A 20,900-nucleotide genomic window follows, 5' to 3' on the forward strand; every position below is an offset into this window, starting at 1 on the left:
TCTCTATAAATACTCTTCTCTCTATAAATACACCCACATCCACACACCGCCTCTTCAAAACACCACCCTCGCACACCCCCACCCCACACTCTGCTCCAGGGCTACCGACTCAGCATTAACCACCATTAAACACCCCTCCCACCCCCCCCCCCCCGCTCATCACCTCCACCGCATGGTGCTCATCCGGAGGCATACTGACTTGCCATTAACACCCCCCCCCCCCCCCCTCACCTCCACCACGGACACCATTATTAACCCCCCCCCCCCCGCTCCTCACCTCCACTACGGACACCATTAACCCCCCCCAGCGCATGGTCCTCATCCGGAGCATGAAAGACGCCATTAACCCCCCCCCCCCCCCCCCGCTCCTCACCTCCACCGCATCCTGCTCATCCGGAGTAAAATACACGCCATTAACAACACCCCCCGCTCCTCTCCTCCACCGCATGGTGCTCATCCGGAGCCACAAAGACGCCATTAACCCCCCCCCCCCCCCCGCTCCTCACCTCCACCGCATCCTGCTCATCCGGAGTAAAAAACACGCCATTAACAACACCCCCCCCTCCTCTCCTCCACCGCATGGTGCTCATCCGGAGCCACAAAGACGCCATTAACCACCCCCGCTCCTCACCTCCACCGCATCCTGCTCATCCGGAGTAAAAAACACGCCATTAACAACACCCCCCGCTCCTCTCCTCCACCGCATGGTGCTCATCCGGATCAAAAAAAAACCCATTAACACCCCCCCCCCCGCTCCTCACCTCCACCGCATGGATCAAAAAATACCCCATTACCACCACCCGCCCCCCTCCTCCACCGCATGGTGCTCATCCGGAGAAAAAAAAACATTACCACCACCCGCTCCACCGCTCCTCTCCTCCACCGCATGGTGCTCATCCGGGGCCATACTCATCCACTCACCCACCCCCCTCATCCACTCACCCACCCCCCTCATCCACTCACCCCCCCCCCTCATCCACTCACCCCCCCCTCCTCCACTCACCCCCCCCTCCTCCACTCACCCCCCCCCCCTCCTCCACTCAACCCCCCCCCTCCTCCACTCACCCCCCCCTCATCATCCACTCACCCCCCCTCCTCATCCCCTACCCCCCCTCCTCATCCCCTCCCCCCCCCTCAACCACTCACCCCCCCTCCTCATCCACTCCATCCCCTCCTCATCCACTCACCCCCCATCTCATCCCCTCTCCCCCCCTCCTCATCCACTCAACCCCCCTCCTCATCCACTCAGCCCCCTCCTCATCCCCTCCCCCCCCATCTCATCCCCTCCCCCCCCATCTCATCCCCTCTTCCCCCCATCTCATCCCCTCCCCCCCCATCTCATCCCCTCTTCCCCCCATCTCATCCCCTCTTCCCCCCATCTCATCCCCTCTTCCCCCCCTCCTCATCCACTCAACCCCCCTCCTCATCCACTCAGCCCCCTCCTCATCCCCTCCCCCCCCATCTCATCCCCTCCCCCCCCATCTCATCCCCTCTTCCCCCCATCTCATCCCCTCCCCCCCCCATCTCATCCCCTCTTCCCCCCATCTCATCCCCTCTTCCCCCCATCTCATCCCCTCTTCCCCCCCTCCTCATCCACTCACCCCCCCTCCTCATCCCCTCCTCATCCACTCCCCCCCTCATCATCCCCTCCCCCCTCCTCATACACTCCCCCCCCTCCTCATACACTAACCCCCCACTCCTCATCCACTACCCCCCTCCTCATCCCCTCCCCCCCTCCTCATCCACTCCCCCCCTCCTCATCCCCTCCCCCCCCTCCATCCTCATCCCCTCCCCCCTCCTCATCCACTCCCCCCCTCCCTCCTCATCCACTCCCCCCCCCTCATCCCATCCACCCCCTCACACCCCCCCCACAACATCACCCCCCCCCAGCCCACATCATCCCACCCCCCCACCACACATCACCCACAACCACATCCACCCCCCCCCCCCAGCACACATCACCCCCCCACATCACCCCCACCCTCCCACCCCACATCCCCCACGGCCACATCCCCCACCCTCCCACGCCCACATCCCCCATGCCCACATCCCCCACCCCACATCCCCCACCCTCCCACCCCACATCCCCCACCCTCCCACCCCACATCCCCCATCCCCCACCCTCCCACCCCACATCCCCCATCCCCCACCCTCCCACCCCACATCCCCCATCCCCCACCCTCCCACCCCACATCCCCCATCCCCCACCCTCCCATCCTCCCATCCCCCACCCTCCCACCCCACATCACCCACCCCACATCCCACATCCCCCACCCTCCCACCCCACATCCCCCACCCCACATCCCCCACCCTCCCACCCCACATCCCCCACGCCCACATCCCCCACCCTCCCACCCCACATCCCCCACGCCTACATCCCCCACCCTCCCACCCCACATCCCCCACGCCCACATCCCCCACCCTCCCACCCCACATCCCCCACGCCCACATCCCCCACCCTCCCACCCCACATCCCCCACCCCACATCCCCCACCCTCCCACCCCACATCCCCCACGCCCACATCCCCCACCCTCCCACCCCACATCCCCCACGCCCACATCCCCCACCCTCCCACCCCACATCCCCCACGCCCACATCCCCCACCCTCCCACCCCACATCCCCCACGCCCACATCCCCCACCCTCCCACCCCACATCCCCCACCCCCACCCTCCCACCCCACATCCCCCACGCCCACATCCCCCACCCTCCCACCCCACATCCCCCACATCCCCCACCCTCCCACCCCACATCCCCCACGCCCACATCCCCCACCCTCCCACACCACATCCCCCACCCTCCCACACCACATCCCCCACGCCCACATCCCCCACCCTCCCACCCCACATCCCCCACATCCCCCACCCTCCCACCCCACATCCCCCACGCCCACATCCCCCACCCTCCCACCCCACATCCCCCACGCCCACACACATCCCCCACCCCACATCCCCCACGCCCACACACATCCCCTCCCCCACGCCCACATCCCCCACATCCCCCACCCTCCCACCCCACATCCCCCACCCTCCCACCCCACATCCCCCACGCCCACCCTCCCACCCCACATCCCCCACGCCCCCCACCCTCCCACCCCACATCCCCCACCCCCCCCACCCCACATCCCCCACCCCTCCCACCCCACATCCCCCACCCCCCCACCCTCCCACCCCACGCCCACATCCCCCACCCTCCCACCCCACATCCCCCACGCCCACATCCCCCACCCTCCCACCCTCCCACCCCACATCCCCCACCCTCCCACCCCACATCCCCCACGCCCACATCCCCCACCCTCCCACCCCACATCCCCCACGCCCACCCTCCCACCGAACATCCCCCATGCACACATCAACCCCCCCCCCCCCACCCCCACATCGCGGGATGCTCCTCACCTCCCCAACTCACCTCACACACACAACAGTCACACACACCCACACAACACCACCTCATCCACACACAACACTCCTGTGCTTATACGCCACACACAACAACTATTCAACAATCCCCTAACTCCCAACAACACCCTAAACACTGGAAACACACCTCCCCTTCACCTTGCTCATAGACACACTACACTCAATTAAATTTAAATTCACACGGCTGACCACCAAACACCCTTTGACATCAACCCCCCACCCCCCCCAAACGTGTACAGCAACACACCCCCTACGCCACGCTAACTCAGGTTTTCCTTTAAATCTTATACTATATTAGTGAAAGCACTGTATGTTTGCCTGCCTGCATGCATGCATGCCTGCCTGGATGTCCGGTGTCCCTAGGGGAAATCTCATTGGTCCCTTGGGCCGCCCCCGCACACCTCTCATTGGCCTGAGGCGGAGTGACGGCCAAAGGACACACACACAGGGACACACACACAGGGACACACACACACACACACACACACACAGGGACACACACACACAGGGACACACACACACAGGGACACACACTCTCCCCCGTCAGTTGGACCGCAGCTCACCTTCCACACACCCCCCCCCCCCATCTCTCCCGGTGCCCCTCCTCTCCCGGTGCCCCTCCTCTCCCGGTGCCCCTCACTCTCTCCCCCCTCCCCACCTCACCCAAATCCCCACGCTCCGCAACATCCCCAGCCGCACCATCACCCTCACCGTGCGCCGCGGAGGAAGCGCGGCCCTGCTGCTCAGCAGCAAACTCCAGGCTCCTTCCCCCTCGCGGCGCGGCCCGGGCCTCCTGCTCTCCCCATCACGTGCGCCGCTACCGGAGAGAGGAAGCGCGGTGCGGGACTCCCCATCACGTGCGCCGCTACCGGAGAGGGGAAGCGCGGCGCGGGACTCCCCATCACGTGCGCCGCTACCGGAGAGGGGAAGCGCGGGCCGGGCCTCCTGCTCTCCCCATCACGTGTGACGCTACCGGAGAGGGGAAGCGCGGCGCGGGACTCCCCATCACGTGCGCCGCTACCGGAGAGGGGAAGCGCGGGCCGGGCCTCCTGCTCTCCCCATCACGTGCGCCGCTACCGGAGAGGGGAAGCGCGGGCCGGGCCTCCTGCTCTCCCCATCACGTGCGCCGCTACCGGAGAGGGGAAGCGCGGCGCGGGACTCCTGCCACTCTTGCCCCCACCCCCCCCCAGCTTCCCGAACTCACCTCCTGCCCCAGCCAGATGCCACGGGGTCAAGGTAAGTCACACACCGTCTCCCACCCACGCACTGTCACCCAGTCACCCACACACCCACCCAGTCACTTTCACCCACCCAGTCACCCACCCACCCAGTCACCCACTCAGTCACCCACCCACTCAGTCACCCACCCACTCAGTCACCCACCCACTCAGTCACCCACTCACTTAGTCACCCACCCACTCACTTAGTCACCCACCCACTCACTCAGTCACCCACCCACTCAGTCACCCACCCACTCACTCAGTCACCCACCCACTCACTCACTCAGTCACCCACACACCCACCCAGTCACCCACTCAGTCACCCACCCACACACCCACCCAGTCACCCACCCAGTCACTTTCACCCAGTCACCCACTTTCACCCAGTCACCCACCCACCCACTCAGTCACCCACCAACTCAGTCACCCACCCACTCAGTCACCCACCCACTCAGTCACCCACCCACTCAGTCACCCAGTCACCCACCCATTCAGTCACCCAGTCACCCATTCAGTCAGTCACCCACCCATTCAGTAAGTCACCCACCCACTCAGTCACCCACCCACTCAGTCACCCAGTCACCCACCCATTCAGTCACCCATTCAGTCAGTCACCCAGTCACCCACCCAGTCACCCACCCAGTCAGTCACCCACTCACCCACCCAGTCAGTCACCCACTCAGTCAGTCACCCACTCACCCACCCAGTCAGTCACCCACCCACTCACCCACCCAGTCAGTCACCCACTCACCCACCCAGTCAGTCACCCACTCACCCACCCAGTCAGTCACTCACTCACCCACCCAGTCAGTCACCCACTCACCCACCCAGTCAGTCACCCACTCACCCACCCAGTCACTCACCCACTCACCCACCCAGTCAGTCACCCACTCACCCACCCAGTCAGTCACCCACTCACCCACCCAGTCAGTCAAGTGTCAGTCACCCACCCACCCAGTCACCCATTCACCCACCCAGTCAGTCTCCCACTCACCCACCCAGTCAGTCTCCCACTCACCCACCCACCGACCCAACTCACCCACCCAACCACCGACCCAAAGTCACCCACCGACCCAAAGTCACCCACCCACCGACCCAAAGTCAAACCGACCCAAAGTCACCCACCGACCCAAAGTCAAACCGACCCAAAGTCACCCACCCACCGACCCAAAGTCACCCACCCACCGACCCAAAGTCACCCACCCACCGACCCAAAGTCAAACCCACCCACCCACTCAGTCAAGTGTCACACACCCACCCAGTCACCCACACACTCAGTCAACTCAGTCACCCACCTAGCTGTCAAGGGGGGGGGTGGGAAGCCTAACCCTGTCGTACGCCCCCCCAAAATTACATCCCGGGCAACGCCGGGTCTCTCAGCTAGTATTATATAAATTTTTAGTTTTTGTGAATTTGGCGGCCCCCAAATTACGCATGAGGCGCGCGCCCACATCTTATAGACTAGAACCGGGATTTTCCCTTCCCAATAATAAAAAAAAATAACACACACACACACACACACACACACACACACACACACACACACACACACACACACACACACACACACACACACACACACACACACACACACACACACACACACACACACACACACACACACACACACACACCACACCCCTTCCTTGTGGTACATTCACCCACATGTCCCACATCTTCTGCTTTGGTTGTGCTAAACCAGGGGTGGCCAACTCCAGTCCTCAAGGGCCACCAACAGGTCAGGTTTTCAGGAAATCCCCGCTTCAGCACAGGTGGCTCAATCAGTGGCTCAGTCTTCGAATGAGCCACCTGTGCTGAAGCAGGAATATCTTAAAAACCCGACCTGTTGGTGACCCTTTAGGACAGGAGCTTGACACCCGGTGCTATACTGAAGTATTGCACTGGTGGTTAGCACGCCAGCCGTGCGGAATCTGCATGGCTCCCAGCCTGTAAATACGTCTCCTGGTTTCAGATGACCGGCTGCTGAAAATCTTCCATCCGTTTATTATGCGGAACGATTTGTGTGGATGAAGAATGTAGGTCAACAAGGAGGCAGTTTATTATGAGACTAAAACAAACACATGCTTGTTCTGTAACCAAGTCATACTTTGGCTAATGGTTATGAGCATGACATCTTGTCAGGAACAGCATTAGGCAGTCTGATAAAGCCTTGAATAAGCACGCCCGAGTTTCCCTTCCAGCCTGAGATCTGACCGGCTGCCAGTGGGCTATTGCAGGTTTATTTAGAAGCGTTATTAACTCGTTCACTGCCGTGGGACTCTGCAATGCATCCCTCCAAAGCAAAATGTTATGTACACAGAGTAAATGGCACAATCTCTTCCCCCTAAAGACCAATAACCTCAAGCACAAGAAAGCAATACGAAAAATTGCAATCTGAAGGGGGTTGTACAGAAATAACGTGTCCTTCCAATTTTGTACCATGCACCTTTTTTTTTTTTATTTTTTTTTTTTTGCAAACACAAATTTTTATTTAACTTTTTTTGTTGTTGCAATTTTCTTAACTTGCTTTCAATATTTAATTTGCTGTTTGCAAACCAGCGCAGCGCTGTGATTTCACAGGATGGCTCACAGACTCTTAATTACATCATTAGAAAATACATTTCCGTGGGCCTGAGGTCTCGCCTACTCTGGCGAAGCTCTTTTCTTTCCTTAATACTCTCTAATAAAGAAAAACCCATGTTGTATTAGGCCACTGTTGCATTTCAATGTATGTAAATTATATAACCTGCCTAATAAAAAAGTTTGGGGGAAAAAAAAGAAGACATTTCCGGGTTCAGAGGTACAACCAGGTACTGCCAGGTACTGCATTACAAAGCTGGGACATCAATGGAGATTTAACCCTTTCCTTGCTGTGGATCGGGCTAACGGACAGGGAAGTGATTGCATAATGCAGATCGGCAGTGAAAGGGTTCGGCAAAAACAAACTAATTCCCACAGTGACGATATTCATAAATGTACTGTGAAAATAAAATGGGAATTTAAAAGGTGCTACGTTTTAACTTTGATCACGTTTTTAAATGTTACATTTGTAAATAAAAACGCAAACACCCCTACTTCCCCCAGAACATCAGGGGTGGGGAATGGCTTAGGCAGGGGCGGCCAACTCCAGTCCTCAAGGGCCGCCAACAGGTGAAGTTAAGGATATCCCTGCTTCAGCAAAAGTGGCTCAATCAGTGGCTCAGCCAACAAGTGCACCACCTGTGCTAAAGCAGGGATATCCTGAAAACCTGACCTGTTGGGGCTCATGAACACTGGAGTTGGCCACTTCTGGTTAAGGGGTAAGGCCACACCGGGCATTGACTGCTTAACCCCCCCCCCCCCCCCCCCCCGCATCTTTGTCTTTATCGGCATTTCGCCAGCTGCCCCGAAACCCTCAATTGCTCCCATGTCTAGTGATAATAATCAAAAATGTAAATACCGACTTATCATCATCTGTAATTATCGCGCATTGTCATCATATCGGCATGACGCCCAACTCTCGGGTCAGCACAGCACGTCTTTCATCAGAGACTTTTGTGACGTTATGTTTAGAGTTCGCATTACGCAGTTTCTTGGTCCAAACCGCCTACTTTGACTCTGAATGTTGCTTTGCTATTTGGCGATGGGACACTGCGACTACATTGTAGATATCCAGCTGTTCCCTGCCAGACAACCGGCAATGTATTGCTAAGCAAGGGTAGAACATATCCTTACGTGTTAACCATGGAACAGAAGGTGTTGCATTCTTGAGTTCATTCCCATGTATTTCCCATCTCTGTTGGACGGCTCCCTTAATAAATGTTGTGCATGTACGAGAAGCTGCTGGGCACTTTTAGGAATTGCAGACAGTTTTTCCCGGTACCACATGGGTTTCATAGAAACGGGCCTCATTAGAAACCGCATCATCACTTTGCAGCGCCTCCCCTTTGCAGCGCCTCCCCTTTGCAGCGCCTCCCCTTTGCAGCGCCTCCCCTTTGCAGATGTAAGGCGGGGACAGCGTTTCATGTGAGAAGCAGACTGCAGTTTTCAGGATTTCAGCATTGGAGCTGTGCAAGTGATTCTGTAACGTGTGCTATCCTGTGCTTACTTACCCCTAATGTTTCTCTATCAGAAGAATGTGATAATGCAAGAATATCATCATGGTTACATTCTCAGTATACAAAAGGGAACAAATAGGAATAAATAGAGTGATTGCTGCTGGGATGGGTTTGACATTCCTGTAATTAAATTGCTGCCTTTTTAGTGGTCTGGGTGTCCGAACTGGACCTGCGGGGATTTCTTTAAAACATGCTGTTCCTTTCTGATAAATTATATTTTATTTTGATGTAGTGTTGTTTACAGTAATGGGTCGTTTTAATTATCCACCTTCAAGTCACAGAATGGCCCTTTCCCTGATTGTGTGTGTGATGTGTGGTGTGTGTGTGTGTGTGTGTGTGTGTCCGGCCTTCCTTGTAATATTTGTTGTGGATTAATTCAGCGATAATAAGAAAGCTTTACCATTGAACTACATGGCAAATGTGTGAGGTATTTTGACAATTGGCACAAACCTTGTGGGCGTATCGGGGTACATGCCAACATTCAAGGTAACATGGTGGTGAAGTTCAAACCCTGGCATTCCCCCTCCAAAGCCCCTCTCCCAAACTGATCCTAATCTCTCCTAATAATTACCTAGGGGGGAACAAGCTCCAAACCCGTAACCAGGGGCTGAGATCCATGGAGACAGATTAGTGCATCGAGCATTAGGTGCAAGAAAGTAGAATATTGCCCGTCCCTGCGGCTCCTGTTTCAGCCGTTGGAATCTGTTGACTGAAAAATCGGGAAAGATGCAGGAAAATATACCTTTTGTGCATCTATATCAAGTATATAGTAGGTATGGCTCCCCAAGTTCAAAGCTCAAGACCAATCAACAGGCCAGGTTTTCAGGGCAACTTGCATTTGTGATGATTAGCGCTAGCTTAGGTAAGCTTGTGTTGCTGACCTCCTGACCTGTTGGACGCTCTCAATGACCGAACGTGGGGGGAGCTGCGATCTATATTGGCTGCTCTTGGGCCCAGGCATGTCTGAATCATTATAGCAGATGGATGGTTAGCTGAAACAGAGATAAGTGTGGCCTTTTTGTGCGTTCAGGAACCTGACCCGGGGAGTTGGAAGATTCCGAGAGATCTTACGGGCCGTGGAAACAAGAACCACACAGAACCTGAGAATGGTAAGCGGCCCATTTCTAGGCGGTTTACAGGTTTTCGTCTCACCGGGTGTTTTGCTTTTGCCTCCGAAAAATGTTTGGGTTCCAGTTTTGGACTATGGCTGAATATAAAATAGGATAAATCTATATTTTAAATAATGTAAAATATTGTTTAATATTTATAGATTTTTTTCTTGTAATCCTTCATTAATAAATTGTATATTAATACAGTGGTGATATTCCAATTTTTTACAACAGATTCTTTGATACTCTCTGTTCCCTCTCCTGCCCTCTCCCCCCCTCTCCTGCCCTTCCCCCTCTCCTGCCACCCCCTCTCTCTCCCGTCCCCCAACTCCATCTCTCTGCCGCCCTCCCCCCTCTCTCTGCCGCCCTCCCCCCTCTCTCTGCTGCCCTCCCCCCTCTCTCTACCGCCCTCCCCCCTCTCTCTGCCGCCCTCCCCCCTCCCTCTGCCGCCCTCCCCCTCTCTCTGCCGCCCTCCCCCTCTCTCTGCCGCCCTCCCCCTTTTCTCTACCGCCCTCCCCCCTCCCTCTGCCGCCCTCCCCCCTCCCTCTGCCGCCCTCCCCCTCTCTCTGCCGCCCTCCCCCTCTCTCTGCCGCCCTCCCCCTTTTCTCTGCCACCCTCCCCACTCTCCCGCTCGGCCTGTCTCCTGGTGCCCGCTCGGCCTGTCTCCTGGGGCCCTCTCGGGCTGTCTCCTGGGGCCCGCTTGTCTCCTGGGGCCCTCTCGACCTGTCTCCTGGTGCCCGCTCGGGCTGTCTCCTGGGGCCCGCTCGGGCTGTCTCCTGGGGCCCGCTCGGGCTGTCTCCTGGGGCCCGCTCGGGCTGTCTTCTGGGGCCCGCTCGGCCTGTCTCCTGGGGCCCGCTCGGCCTGTCTCCTGTCTCGGCTCGGCCTGTCTCCTGACTCGGCTCGGCCTGTCTCCTGTTTCGGCTCGGCCTGTCTCCTGTCTCGGCTCGTCTCCTGTCTCGGCTCGGCCTGTCTCCTGTCTCAGCTCGGCCTGTCTCTGGGCTGTCTCCTGGGGCCCGCTCGGGCTGTCTCTTGGGGCCCGCTCGGGTTGTCTCCTGGGGCCCGCTCGGGCTGTCTCCTGGGGCCCGCTCGGGCTGTCTCCTGGGGCCCGCTCGGGCTGTCTCCTGGGGCCCGCTCGGGCTGTCTCCTGAGGCCCGCTCGGGCTGTCTCCTGGGGCCCGCTCGGGCTGCATCCTGGGGCCCGCTCGGGCTGTCTCTTGGGGCCCGCTCGGGCTGTCTCTTGGGGCCCGCTCGGGCTGTCTCTTGGGGCCCGCTCGGGCTGTCTCTTGGGGCCCGCTCGGGCTGTCTCTTGGGGCCCGCTCGAGCTGTCTCTTGGGGCCCGCTCGAGCTGTCTCTTGGGGCCCGCTCGGGCTGTCTCTTGGGGCCCGCTCAGGCTGTCTCCTGGGGCCCGCTCGGCCTGTCTCCTATCTCGGCTCGGCTCGACCTGTCTCCTGTCTCGGCTCGGCTCGGCCTGTCTCCTGTCTCGGCTCGACCTGTCTCTGGGCTGTCTCCTGGTGCCCGCTCGGGCTGTCTCCTGGGGCCCGCTCGGGCTGTCTCCTGGGGCCCGCTCGGCCTGTCTCCTGGGGCCCGCTGGGCCTGTCTCCTGGGGCCCGCTCGGCCTGTCTCCTGGGGCCCGCTCGGCCTGTCTCCTGGGGCCCGCTCGGCCTGTCTCCTGGGGCCCGCTCGGGCTGTCTCCTGGGGCCCGCTCGGCCTGTCTCCTGGGGCCCGCTCGGCCTGTCTCCTGGGGCCCGCTCGGCCTGTCTCCTGGGGCCCGCTCGGGCTGTCTCCTGGGGCCCGCTCGGGCTGTCTCCTGGGGCCCGCTCGGGCTGTCTCCTGGGGCCCGCTCGGGCTGTCTCCTGGGGCCCGCTTGGCCTGTCTCCTGGGGCCCGCTCGGCCTGTCTCCTGTCTCGGCTCGGCCTGTCTCCTGACTCGGCTCGGCCTGTCTCCTGTCTCGGCTCGGCCTGTCTCCTGTCTCGGCTCGTCTCCTGTCTCGGCTCGGCCTGTCTCCTGTCTCAGCTCGGCCTGTCTCTGGGCTGTCTCCTGGGGCCCGCTCGGGCTGTCTCTTGGGGCCCGCTCGGGTTGTCTCCTGGGGCCCGCTCGGGCTGTCTCCTGGGGCCCGCTCGGGCTGTCTCCTGGGGCCCGCTCGGGCTGTCTCCTGGGGCCCGCTCGGGCTGTCTCCTGAGGCCCGCTCGGGCTGTCTCCTGGGGCCCGCTCGGGCTGCCTCCTGGGGCCCGCTCGGGCTGTCTCTTGGGGCCCGCTCGGGCTGTCTCTTGGGGCCCGCTCGGGCTGTCTCTTGGGGCCCGCTCGAGCTGTCTCTTGGGGCCCGCTCGAGCTGTCTCTTGGGGCCCGCTCGGGCTGTCTCTTGGGGCCCGCTCAGGCTGTCTCCTGGGGCCCGCTCGGCCTGTCTCCTATCTCGGCTCGGCTCGACCTGTCTCCTGTCTCGGCTCGGCCTGTCTCCTGTCTCGGCTCGACCTGTCTCTGGGCTGTCTCCTGGTGCCCGCTCGGGCTGTCTCCTGGGGCCCGCTCGGGCTGTCTCCTGGGGCCCGCTCGGGCTGTCTCCTGGGGCCCGCTCGGCCTGTCTCCTGGGGCCCGCTCGGCCTGTCTCCTGGTGCCCGCTCGGGCTGTCTCCTGGGGCCCGCTCGGGCTGTCTCCTGGGGCCCGCTCGGGCTGTCTCCTGGGGCCCGCTCGGCCTGTCTCCTGGGGCCCGCTCGGCCTGTCTCCTGGGGCCCGCTCGGCCTGTCTCCTGGGGCCCGCTCGGCCTGTCTCCTGGGGCCCGCTCGGCCTGTCTCCTGGGGCCCGCTCGGTCTGTCTCCTGGGGCCCGCTCGGTCTGTCTCCTGGGGCCCGCTCGGTCTGTCTCCTGGGGCCCGCTCGGCCTGTCTCCTGGGGCCCGCTCGGCCTGTCTCCTGGGGCCCGCTCGGCCTGTCTCCTGGGGCCCGCTCGGCCTGTCTCCTGGGGCCCGCTCGGCCTGTCTCCTGGGGCCCGCTCGGCCTGTCTCCTGTGGCCAGCTCGGTCTGTCTCATGGGGCCCGCTCGGGCTGTCTCCTGGGGCCCGCTCAGGCTGTCTCCTGGGGCCCGCTCGGCCTGTCTCCTGGGGCCCGCTCAGCCTGTCTCCTGTCTCGGCTCGGCCTGTCTCCTGTCTCGGCTCGGCCTGTCTCCTGTCTCGGCTCGGCCTGTCTCGGCTCGGCCTGTCTCCTGTCTCGGCTCGGCCTGTCTCCTGTCTCCTGTCTTGGCCTGTCTCTGGGCTGTCTCCTGGTGCCCGCTCGGGCTGTCTCCTGGGGCCCGCTCGGGCTGTCTCCTGGGGCCCGCTCGGGCTGTCTCCTGGGGCCCGCTCGGGCTGTCTCCTGGGGCCCGCTCGGGCTGTCTCCTGGGGCCCGCTCGGGCTGTCTCCTGGGGCCCGCTCGGCCTGTCTCCTGGGGCCCGCTCGGCCTGTCTCCTGGGGCCCGCTCGGCCTGTCTCCTGGGGCCCGCTCGGTCTGTCTCCTGGGGCCCGCTCGGTCTGTCTCCTGGGGCCCGCTCGGTCTGTCTCCTGGGGCCCGCTCGGCCTGTCTCCTGGGGCCCGCTCGGCCTGTCTCCTGGGGCCCGCTCGGCCTGTCTCCTGGGGCCCGCTCGGCCTGTCTCCTGTGGCCAGCTCGGTCTGTCTCCTGGGGCCCGCTCAGTCTGTCTCCTGGGGCCCGCTCAGTCTGTCTCCTGGGGCCCGCTCGGGCTGTCTCCTGGGGCCCGCTCGGCCTGTCTCCTGGGGCCCGCTCAGCCTGTCTCCTGTCTCGGCTCGGCCTGTCTCCTGTCTCGGCTCGGCCTGTCTCCTGTCTCGGCTCGGCCTGTCTCGGCTCGGCCTGTCTCCTGTCTCGGCTCGGCCTGTCTCCTGTCTTGGCTCGGCCTGTCTCTGGGCTGTCTCCTGGTGCCCGCTCGGGCTGTCTCCTGGGGCCCGCTCGGGCTGTCTCCTGGGGCCCGCTCGGGCTGTCTCCTGGGGCCCGCTCGGGCTGTCTTCTGGGGCCCGCTCGGGCTGTCTTCTGGGGCCCGCTCGGGCTGTCTCCTGGGGCCCGCTCGGCCTGTCTCCTGGGGCCCGCTCAGCCTGTCTCCTGTCTCGGCTCGGCCTGTCTCCTGACTCGGCTCAGCCTGTCTCCTGTCTCGGCTCGGCCTGTCTCCTGTCTCGGCTCGGCCTGTCTCCTGTCTCGGCTCGGCCTGTCTCCTGTCTCGGCTCGGCCTGTCTCCTATCTCGGCTCGGCTCGGCCTGTCTCCTGTCTCGGCTCGGCTCGGCCTGTCTCCTGTCTTGGCTCGGCCTGTCTCTGGGCTGTCTCCTGGTGCCCGCTCGGGCTGTCTCCTGGGGCCCGCTCAGGCTGTCTCCTGGGGCCCGCTCGGGCTGTCTCCTGGGGCCCGCTCGGGCTGCCTCCTGGGGCCCGCTCGGGCTGTCTCTTGGGGCCCGCTCGGGCTGTCTCCTGGGGCCCGCTCGGGCTGCCTCCTGGGGCCCGCTCGGGCTGTCTCTTGGGGCCCGCTCGGGCTGTCTCTTGGGGCCCGCTCGGGCTGTCTCTTGGGGCCCGCTCGGGCTGTCTCTTGGGGCCCGCTCGAGCTGTCTCTTGGGGCCCGCTCGGGCTGTCTCTTGGGGCCCGCTCGGGCTGTCTCCTGGGGCCCGCTCGGGCTGTCTCCTGGGGCCCGCTCGAGCTGTCTCTTGGGGCCCGCTCGGGCTGTCTCTTGGGGCCCGATCGGGCTGTCTCCTGGGGCCCGCTCGGGCTGTCTCCTGGGGCCCGCTCGAGCTGTCTCTTGGGGCCCGCTCGGGCTGTCTCCTGGGGCCCGCTCGGGCTGTCTCCTGGGGCCCGCTCGAGCTGTCTCTTGGGGCCCGCTCGGGCTGTCTCCTGGGGCCCGCTCGAGCTGTCTCTTGGGGCCCGCTCGAGCTGTCTCTTGGGGCCCGCTCGAGCTGTCTCTTGGGGCCCGCTCGAGCTGTCTCTTGGGGCCCGCTCGAGCTGTCTCTTAGGGCCCGCTCGGGCTGTCTCTTGGGGCCCGCTCGGGCTGTCTCCTGGGGCCCTCTCAAGCTGTCTCCTGGGGCCCGCTCGGGCTGTCTCCTGGGGCCCTCTCAAGCTGTCTCCTGGGGCCCGCTCGGGCTGTCTCCTGGGGCCCGCTCGGGCTGTCTCCTGGGGCCCGCTCGGGCTGTCTCCTGGGGCCCGCTCGGGCTGTCTCCTGGGGCCCGCTCGGGCTGTCTCCTGGGGCCCGCTCGGGCTGCCTCCTGGGGCCCGCTCGGGCTGTCTCTTGGGGCCCGCTCGGGCTGTCTCTTGGGGCCCGCTCGGGCTGTCTCTTGGGGCCCGCTCGAGCTGTCTCTTGGGGCCCGCTCGGGCTGTCTCTTGGGGCCCACTCGGCCTGTCTCCGGGCTGTCTCCTGGATTGTGGGGGGCTATGTGCTTGGAAAGACTGTTTGTTTATAGTTTATTCTGCTCTTTTAAACGGGGCTTGAGTAATTAGTCATCCTGTTTCAGGGCACAGGCAGTACCAATTACTCATCCTGGGTAAACCACACATTATTTCTAGCACCATACATATGGTAATTGGTACCGGAAAGAAAGTAAGTAAACAGTACACAATTGTGGAATAGAGAGCTTGATTATCAGTATGTTGAAGGGCCTGCTCTGATGTTTACAGCCCTTTGTTACCTCCGTGGAGTGATGTATTTGTGTCTTATTCTCCAGTACATTGTTTTTATCTAAGAATTTCCCAATTCAGTTTGTAATTAGAACACAGATCATTAAAGAGACAATGCAGACTCATTAAACCCCTAAATGAATCTCTCTGATATTTTCTTCTTTCTCAGACCATAGCCAGGCAGTTGGCGGAGATATTACTGCGGGGTATGTGTGAGCAAAGTTACTGGAACCCACTGGAAGAGCCCCCCAACATGTCCCCTTTAGACGACCCCCTACGTCAAGGACTTAACACCAAAAGCTATACACTCAGCCGGAGGCCCAGGGTTTACATAGGTGAAAAGTACGTATCCCCTATGTATGCAGTAATAAAGTCTCTGTATTTTTTCATTTCATATTTCAAGGCCTGATTTGGGGGGCAGAGAAAAGCTTTGTTTTGCTTCGGGGTAATAATAATTTGGCCCTAATAGGATCACTCCCCTTTGTGAGGGAGGTATAGCAGTGCCGGGCTTTGCATTATAGAGAGCCAATTTCATACTTAATGCTTAGAATTTATTTGGGGCCAGTTTCCCAGGCCTTTTTATACCTAGAAGTCCTTAGATTAAAGGTGTTCCCCTGTCCCCATATGCTATTCTTTCAATTTAATCATCATGAAAACAAAACATTTTGGGGGTTTCTTTAACAATGTCAATGTTGTTTTCCTTTTTTGAACCGAGCCTCTGAGATTCTGATTACTTGTTGGTCTCAGAAGAGGAGAAAACAGAAGTAAAAGAAAACAGATGTTTAAAAATAATTATACTGTACATGACTGCGAAATACTATCTTCAAACCTGTGTTTTTTCTGAGCTCCGTGTGTGCGTGTGCGCGCGTGTGTGTGTGCGTGCGCGCGTGTCTGCGTGTGGGTTAATCCATTGTCTGTAGCACCCACTTTCTGAGGGGAACCAATAATACATGCTAAATTAACTGAGACCTCCCGGGGAATGTATGACCCCTTACTATTTTAGACAGGGGCTGATTGCAACTGACGGGGGAGGGCACAATGTGTACCCTAACAGTCCACAAACATGGAACATCGGCAAAATTGGGTAAAAATGTATCTTTTTCAGCCTTCATGATGTCACCAGTGACATCGCACGAAGGTTACTTTTCTAGGGCCGCACTGTGCTTCTTGTCCAGTAGGTGTCAGACTTGCTGCTGAAACAGGACTCCTTTTTATATACAATTTTGAAAGGAACCAATTATAAGAACGGGAACACAAAATAAGCGACATCTATTGAATACTTTATTCCCAGCACACACACCGCTACGTGTGTAAGGTTTAGCTATTACAAAATACATGGACAGGTATTCATATACGTTTAAAAATTCATGCAACAATAGAAGGAAAGTTACTTATCATGTAAACACAAGCCGTTGACTGAGCCACTGATTGAGCCACCTGTGCTGAAGCAGGGATATCCTTAAAACCTGAGCTGTTGGTGGCCCTTGAGGACTGAAGTTGGCCGCCCCTGACTTAGGCCGCGTAAATGTTTGGCACGACGGCGCTCGCGGTGCGAACAAAAGGCTGTGCCACAATGAGGACGGCCGTGGAGCGTGCGTGTCAAAATTATTGGATTTTGTCGCGTGACAGTTTAGTCACGTGAATGGTTCAGTCAATGAGGGCGGTCCCGGCCACGCCTCACCATCGCGTCTCCCCCTCGGCCACAAATCGCCTCTGCCGCAGGCGTGCGTTAAGGCGCTCCGTCGCGCGCCGAGCATGGCCTCGGCCTTAGAAGAATGAATAGACCTACACATTTAGTGATTTCCGAGTTGCAGATACATTTGGATACTATGAAATGCAGAGGTATTGGTCGTATCGATGCATGAAAGATACACACGCACAGGTCCGAAGTGACTGGTGCCCCCGCCACCGGCAGAGATCTATTTCGTGGCACTGACAGAATGCAGGAGCATTTCCAGCACTTCCCAAACAGGGCCCATTTCCCAGCGTGGCGGGGCGTTTAATCTTACTAATCCAGACACGGCATTCCTGTCTGTGTGTGTATCCCCTCGCTCCCAGAGACAGAAGTCATTTCATTTATCCTCATCTCTATTCATAGTCATGAAATTGTCATTGATTTGCAATTACCGCAAAACAAACCTTTTTTTAGGGGCAAGAACACACTTATTACAAACAAAATGCTCTGAAAACTAATGGCATCTTGTTGTGTTTTTTTATTGTTTTAAAATAAATCCTATGGCTAGTAAGTTAAGCTTATACAGGCTTCGGGGGCGATTGCTGCATTAAAGACTGGATCTGGATCCCTTTCTGGGCTTTAAACATTGACTCACCTTTCTTCTGTATGCTCTAATACCCCACAGTTGCCCGCTAGCATGAGAGAGAGGTAATCGTTACCATGTCGCTGCGTCTCGGTACCAGCAGTATGATCAGTGAGAGAAGCCCGTGTCCTGGAGTCATTGTGTGAGCTTTTCTGGGAGGGACCGTAACTTCAGCTTCATTTTCTTTCTGCACAGTATTTTCTGTCCACATGAGAATACAGAAGAGGCGCTCTTACTGCTGCTCATCAGTGAGTCGATGGTAAGTAATAATATACCTCTCCTTGTATAACACCACTATTGTATGTAGCGCTGTATATAACATTTGCAGGTAGGAGTCCCCACTGCATGGCGCTTACAGTCTCGTTCTATTGCCGGGAGGGGATTACAGGTCTCTCCCAAGTTCCCAAGCAACAGAGGTTCTAGGTCAATGGTATCACATACATATACAACATATACATATATATATACAGTGTTCGACAAACCTATACATTTGCTCGCCCCGGGCGAGTGGATTTAACCCCCGGGCGAGTAAATATTGGCCCAAGCAGCACACGTTTGGTACTAGGTGGCGAGTAGATTTTTTGGTGATTTGTCAACCACTGTGTATATATATATATATATATATATATATATATATATATATATATATATATATATATATATATATATATATACACACACATACACATACATACATACGCACACACATACACACACACATACTCACATACATACGCACATGCACACATACATATACACACATACACATACATACGCGCACACATACATATACATATACACATATATACACAAACATACATACGCACACACATACATACACACACACATACTCACATACATACTCACATACATACGCACACGCACACATATATATACACACATACGCACACACACACACACACACACATACTCACATACATACACACACACACACAAGCAAGTGCTTGTATGTATAACTACAACATTTGAGATATTCCGTCGTATAAGAAATATGTGTTATGGTATTACCTAATAATAACACCTGGGTCTCTATTTTTGTCGTTGTGATGGGATTTTGGCTGTTTTTCACACTGTGCTTGGCGACTTTAGCCATGTATGTAAAAAGGGGATTAATTCTAAAAACAATTCTCGCTCAATTCCTGCTGCGTAGGTGTTTCTCTTTTGTGTTTTTGTGTCTAAAAATAACCCCATGTGTTCACTTGGCGATCTTGCTGCTTTATGCCTCACTGGAAGAAATGGTCTTGTGGAAAACGTGACAAACAGCATCTTTTCCTATTCTTATTAATCCGTATTCTATACATTTACAAAACGAGATCTTCATATTCTATACATCTACAAAACGAGAACTTCAGTTCTGTGAATGTTTGCTGTCTTGGGTTTCCCACTAGAGCTAAAAGGTCTAAATGTTAGTAAGAATATATTTTTGGACTAAACTCCTCCTGTTTCTTACTTCTCTGAGATCTGCTTCTACACTTAACGACAAAAAGTGAGCGTTCTGAGTGGGTGAGAAGGACTGGTTTTAATGCATCCCCGTCATACTTCCATCTCATGTCCTCAAGTTTCACATAACTTGGAAATTATTTCAGGTTGTAACGTTGCAGACTCCTATAGTTTGTAGGAACCTTGATGGGAACCAATTGAAGCGTACGGATTTGCGGGCTGGAAACCATAGCAGGAACTCTGTATTTAGCCCAAGCTACATGTTGCTCTAGCAGTGCATTCTCACGTCACAATGTTGGCAAAGTCAGACTAAAAGAAATGTAAGCCCTTTGTCCAGCTTTCCTTCCAGCCAGCAGGTAACAGGAAGCGTTGGGAGACCCCTGGCAGTGCCGAGGAGCTGGAATAGCTGGATACACAAGAACAGGAAACAGGAAAATATTTTTAATGTCAACCAATGAATATACAATAAAGGGTATTAAAAGACTACACTGGTGTAGTGACTATGATCGTAGTTTGAGTGCAATATAAGTGCTCACGATCATGCAATGGTATGAATTTGATGACTGTAAGTCTATCAAAAACAGGTTCTAATGATACAGAAAGCAACCCCTAGTGGGTTTATTTAGGAGAAATATAGTACAGATATCTCTGTTCTCCCTGCTTGAAACGCACTGTACAAGACAGACCCCACAGGTCGCAGCACTGTGGACTATAGTAGTTGACTATCAGTATATATAGAAGCACACACCTGCGTCCACACTGGTCTGGTAAATAATATCAGAGCTAATATAAATAGTAGTGCATGTGGACACAAAACAATGATTTATCTTAACCAATAATGCACGGACTGTACAGAGGGACAGCATGGCTCCTACATCTGCGCTGATCAGTAGCACTCTATCAGCGTGGATGTGTGTAGGGAGGTGCGTCTATGAGATCACTGCAATTAATCTGGAGCATCCATTTTATTCGCAGTCCACATTGAAACTGCAGCCCATATATTTGACATCTGCAATGATCATCCAAGTCCCTGAATGCAGATGTGAGTACACAGTTGTACTCGGGCAGCACAATAGATAAATAGTCGAATATTGCTATCTGATATATGAGTATAGTAGATGGTACTTTCCTGCATCTGAGTTGATCATATAATGTGATATCAATGCTGATGTCAATGGAAAAGTGCTTAAAACAGTCCAAGATAGCTTCTCTTATATATGGATCAGGCTCATACACTGGCACACTCCTGCATCTGCTCTACTAATGTCTACTATGATAGTGCCGATGCTAGTGCAGAGGTACATCAAGATAGCAGAGTAGCTAGTTTGAGTCAGAGTGAGAATCCAATTGAAGGCTTGATAGGTGGCACGCTCCTGCATCAGTGCTGATCGTGTTGGTCATATCAGCGCTGATGGCAGTGGAGAAGTGCTCAAAACAGGCTAAGATAGCTATTTAAACAAATGTCTTGATAAATTGATCGCACACTCCTGCGTCTGTACTGATCATTAGTGTAATATCAGTGCCGATGCCAGTGTAGAGGTGCATACAGATAGCCCAGTGGGTGAAGTAATAGGTACAGCCCAGGATGGTAAAATTAGGACTAGGACCCAATTCATACACTAGCACACTCCTGCATCTCCAGGCTTAATTAGCTGTA

The 20,900-nt window shown here is 56.9% G+C and overlaps 1 protein-coding gene across 5 annotated transcripts in view; it reads left to right on the top strand.

Moving 5' to 3' along the window:
- Window positions 1–20,900, top strand: part of TTC7B (tetratricopeptide repeat domain 7B) — a 132,177-nt gene that overhangs the window by 39,348 nt on the left and 71,929 nt on the right. For all 5 annotated transcript variants that reach the window (XM_075614550.1, XM_075614552.1, XM_075614554.1 and 2 more), the window contains 3 exons: window positions 9,767–9,845; window positions 15,634–15,806; window positions 17,978–18,041. In XM_075614550.1, coding sequence (XP_075470665.1) covers window positions 9,767–9,845; window positions 15,634–15,806; window positions 17,978–18,041 — 316 coding nt within the window. The remainder of the gene's footprint in view (window positions 1–9,766; window positions 9,846–15,633; window positions 15,807–17,977; window positions 18,042–20,900) is intronic.

Source organism: Ascaphus truei, chromosome 9, assembly GCF_040206685.1.
Source record: "Ascaphus truei isolate aAscTru1 chromosome 9, aAscTru1.hap1, whole genome shotgun sequence".
Lineage (NCBI taxonomy): Eukaryota > Metazoa > Chordata > Amphibia > Anura > Ascaphidae > Ascaphus > Ascaphus truei.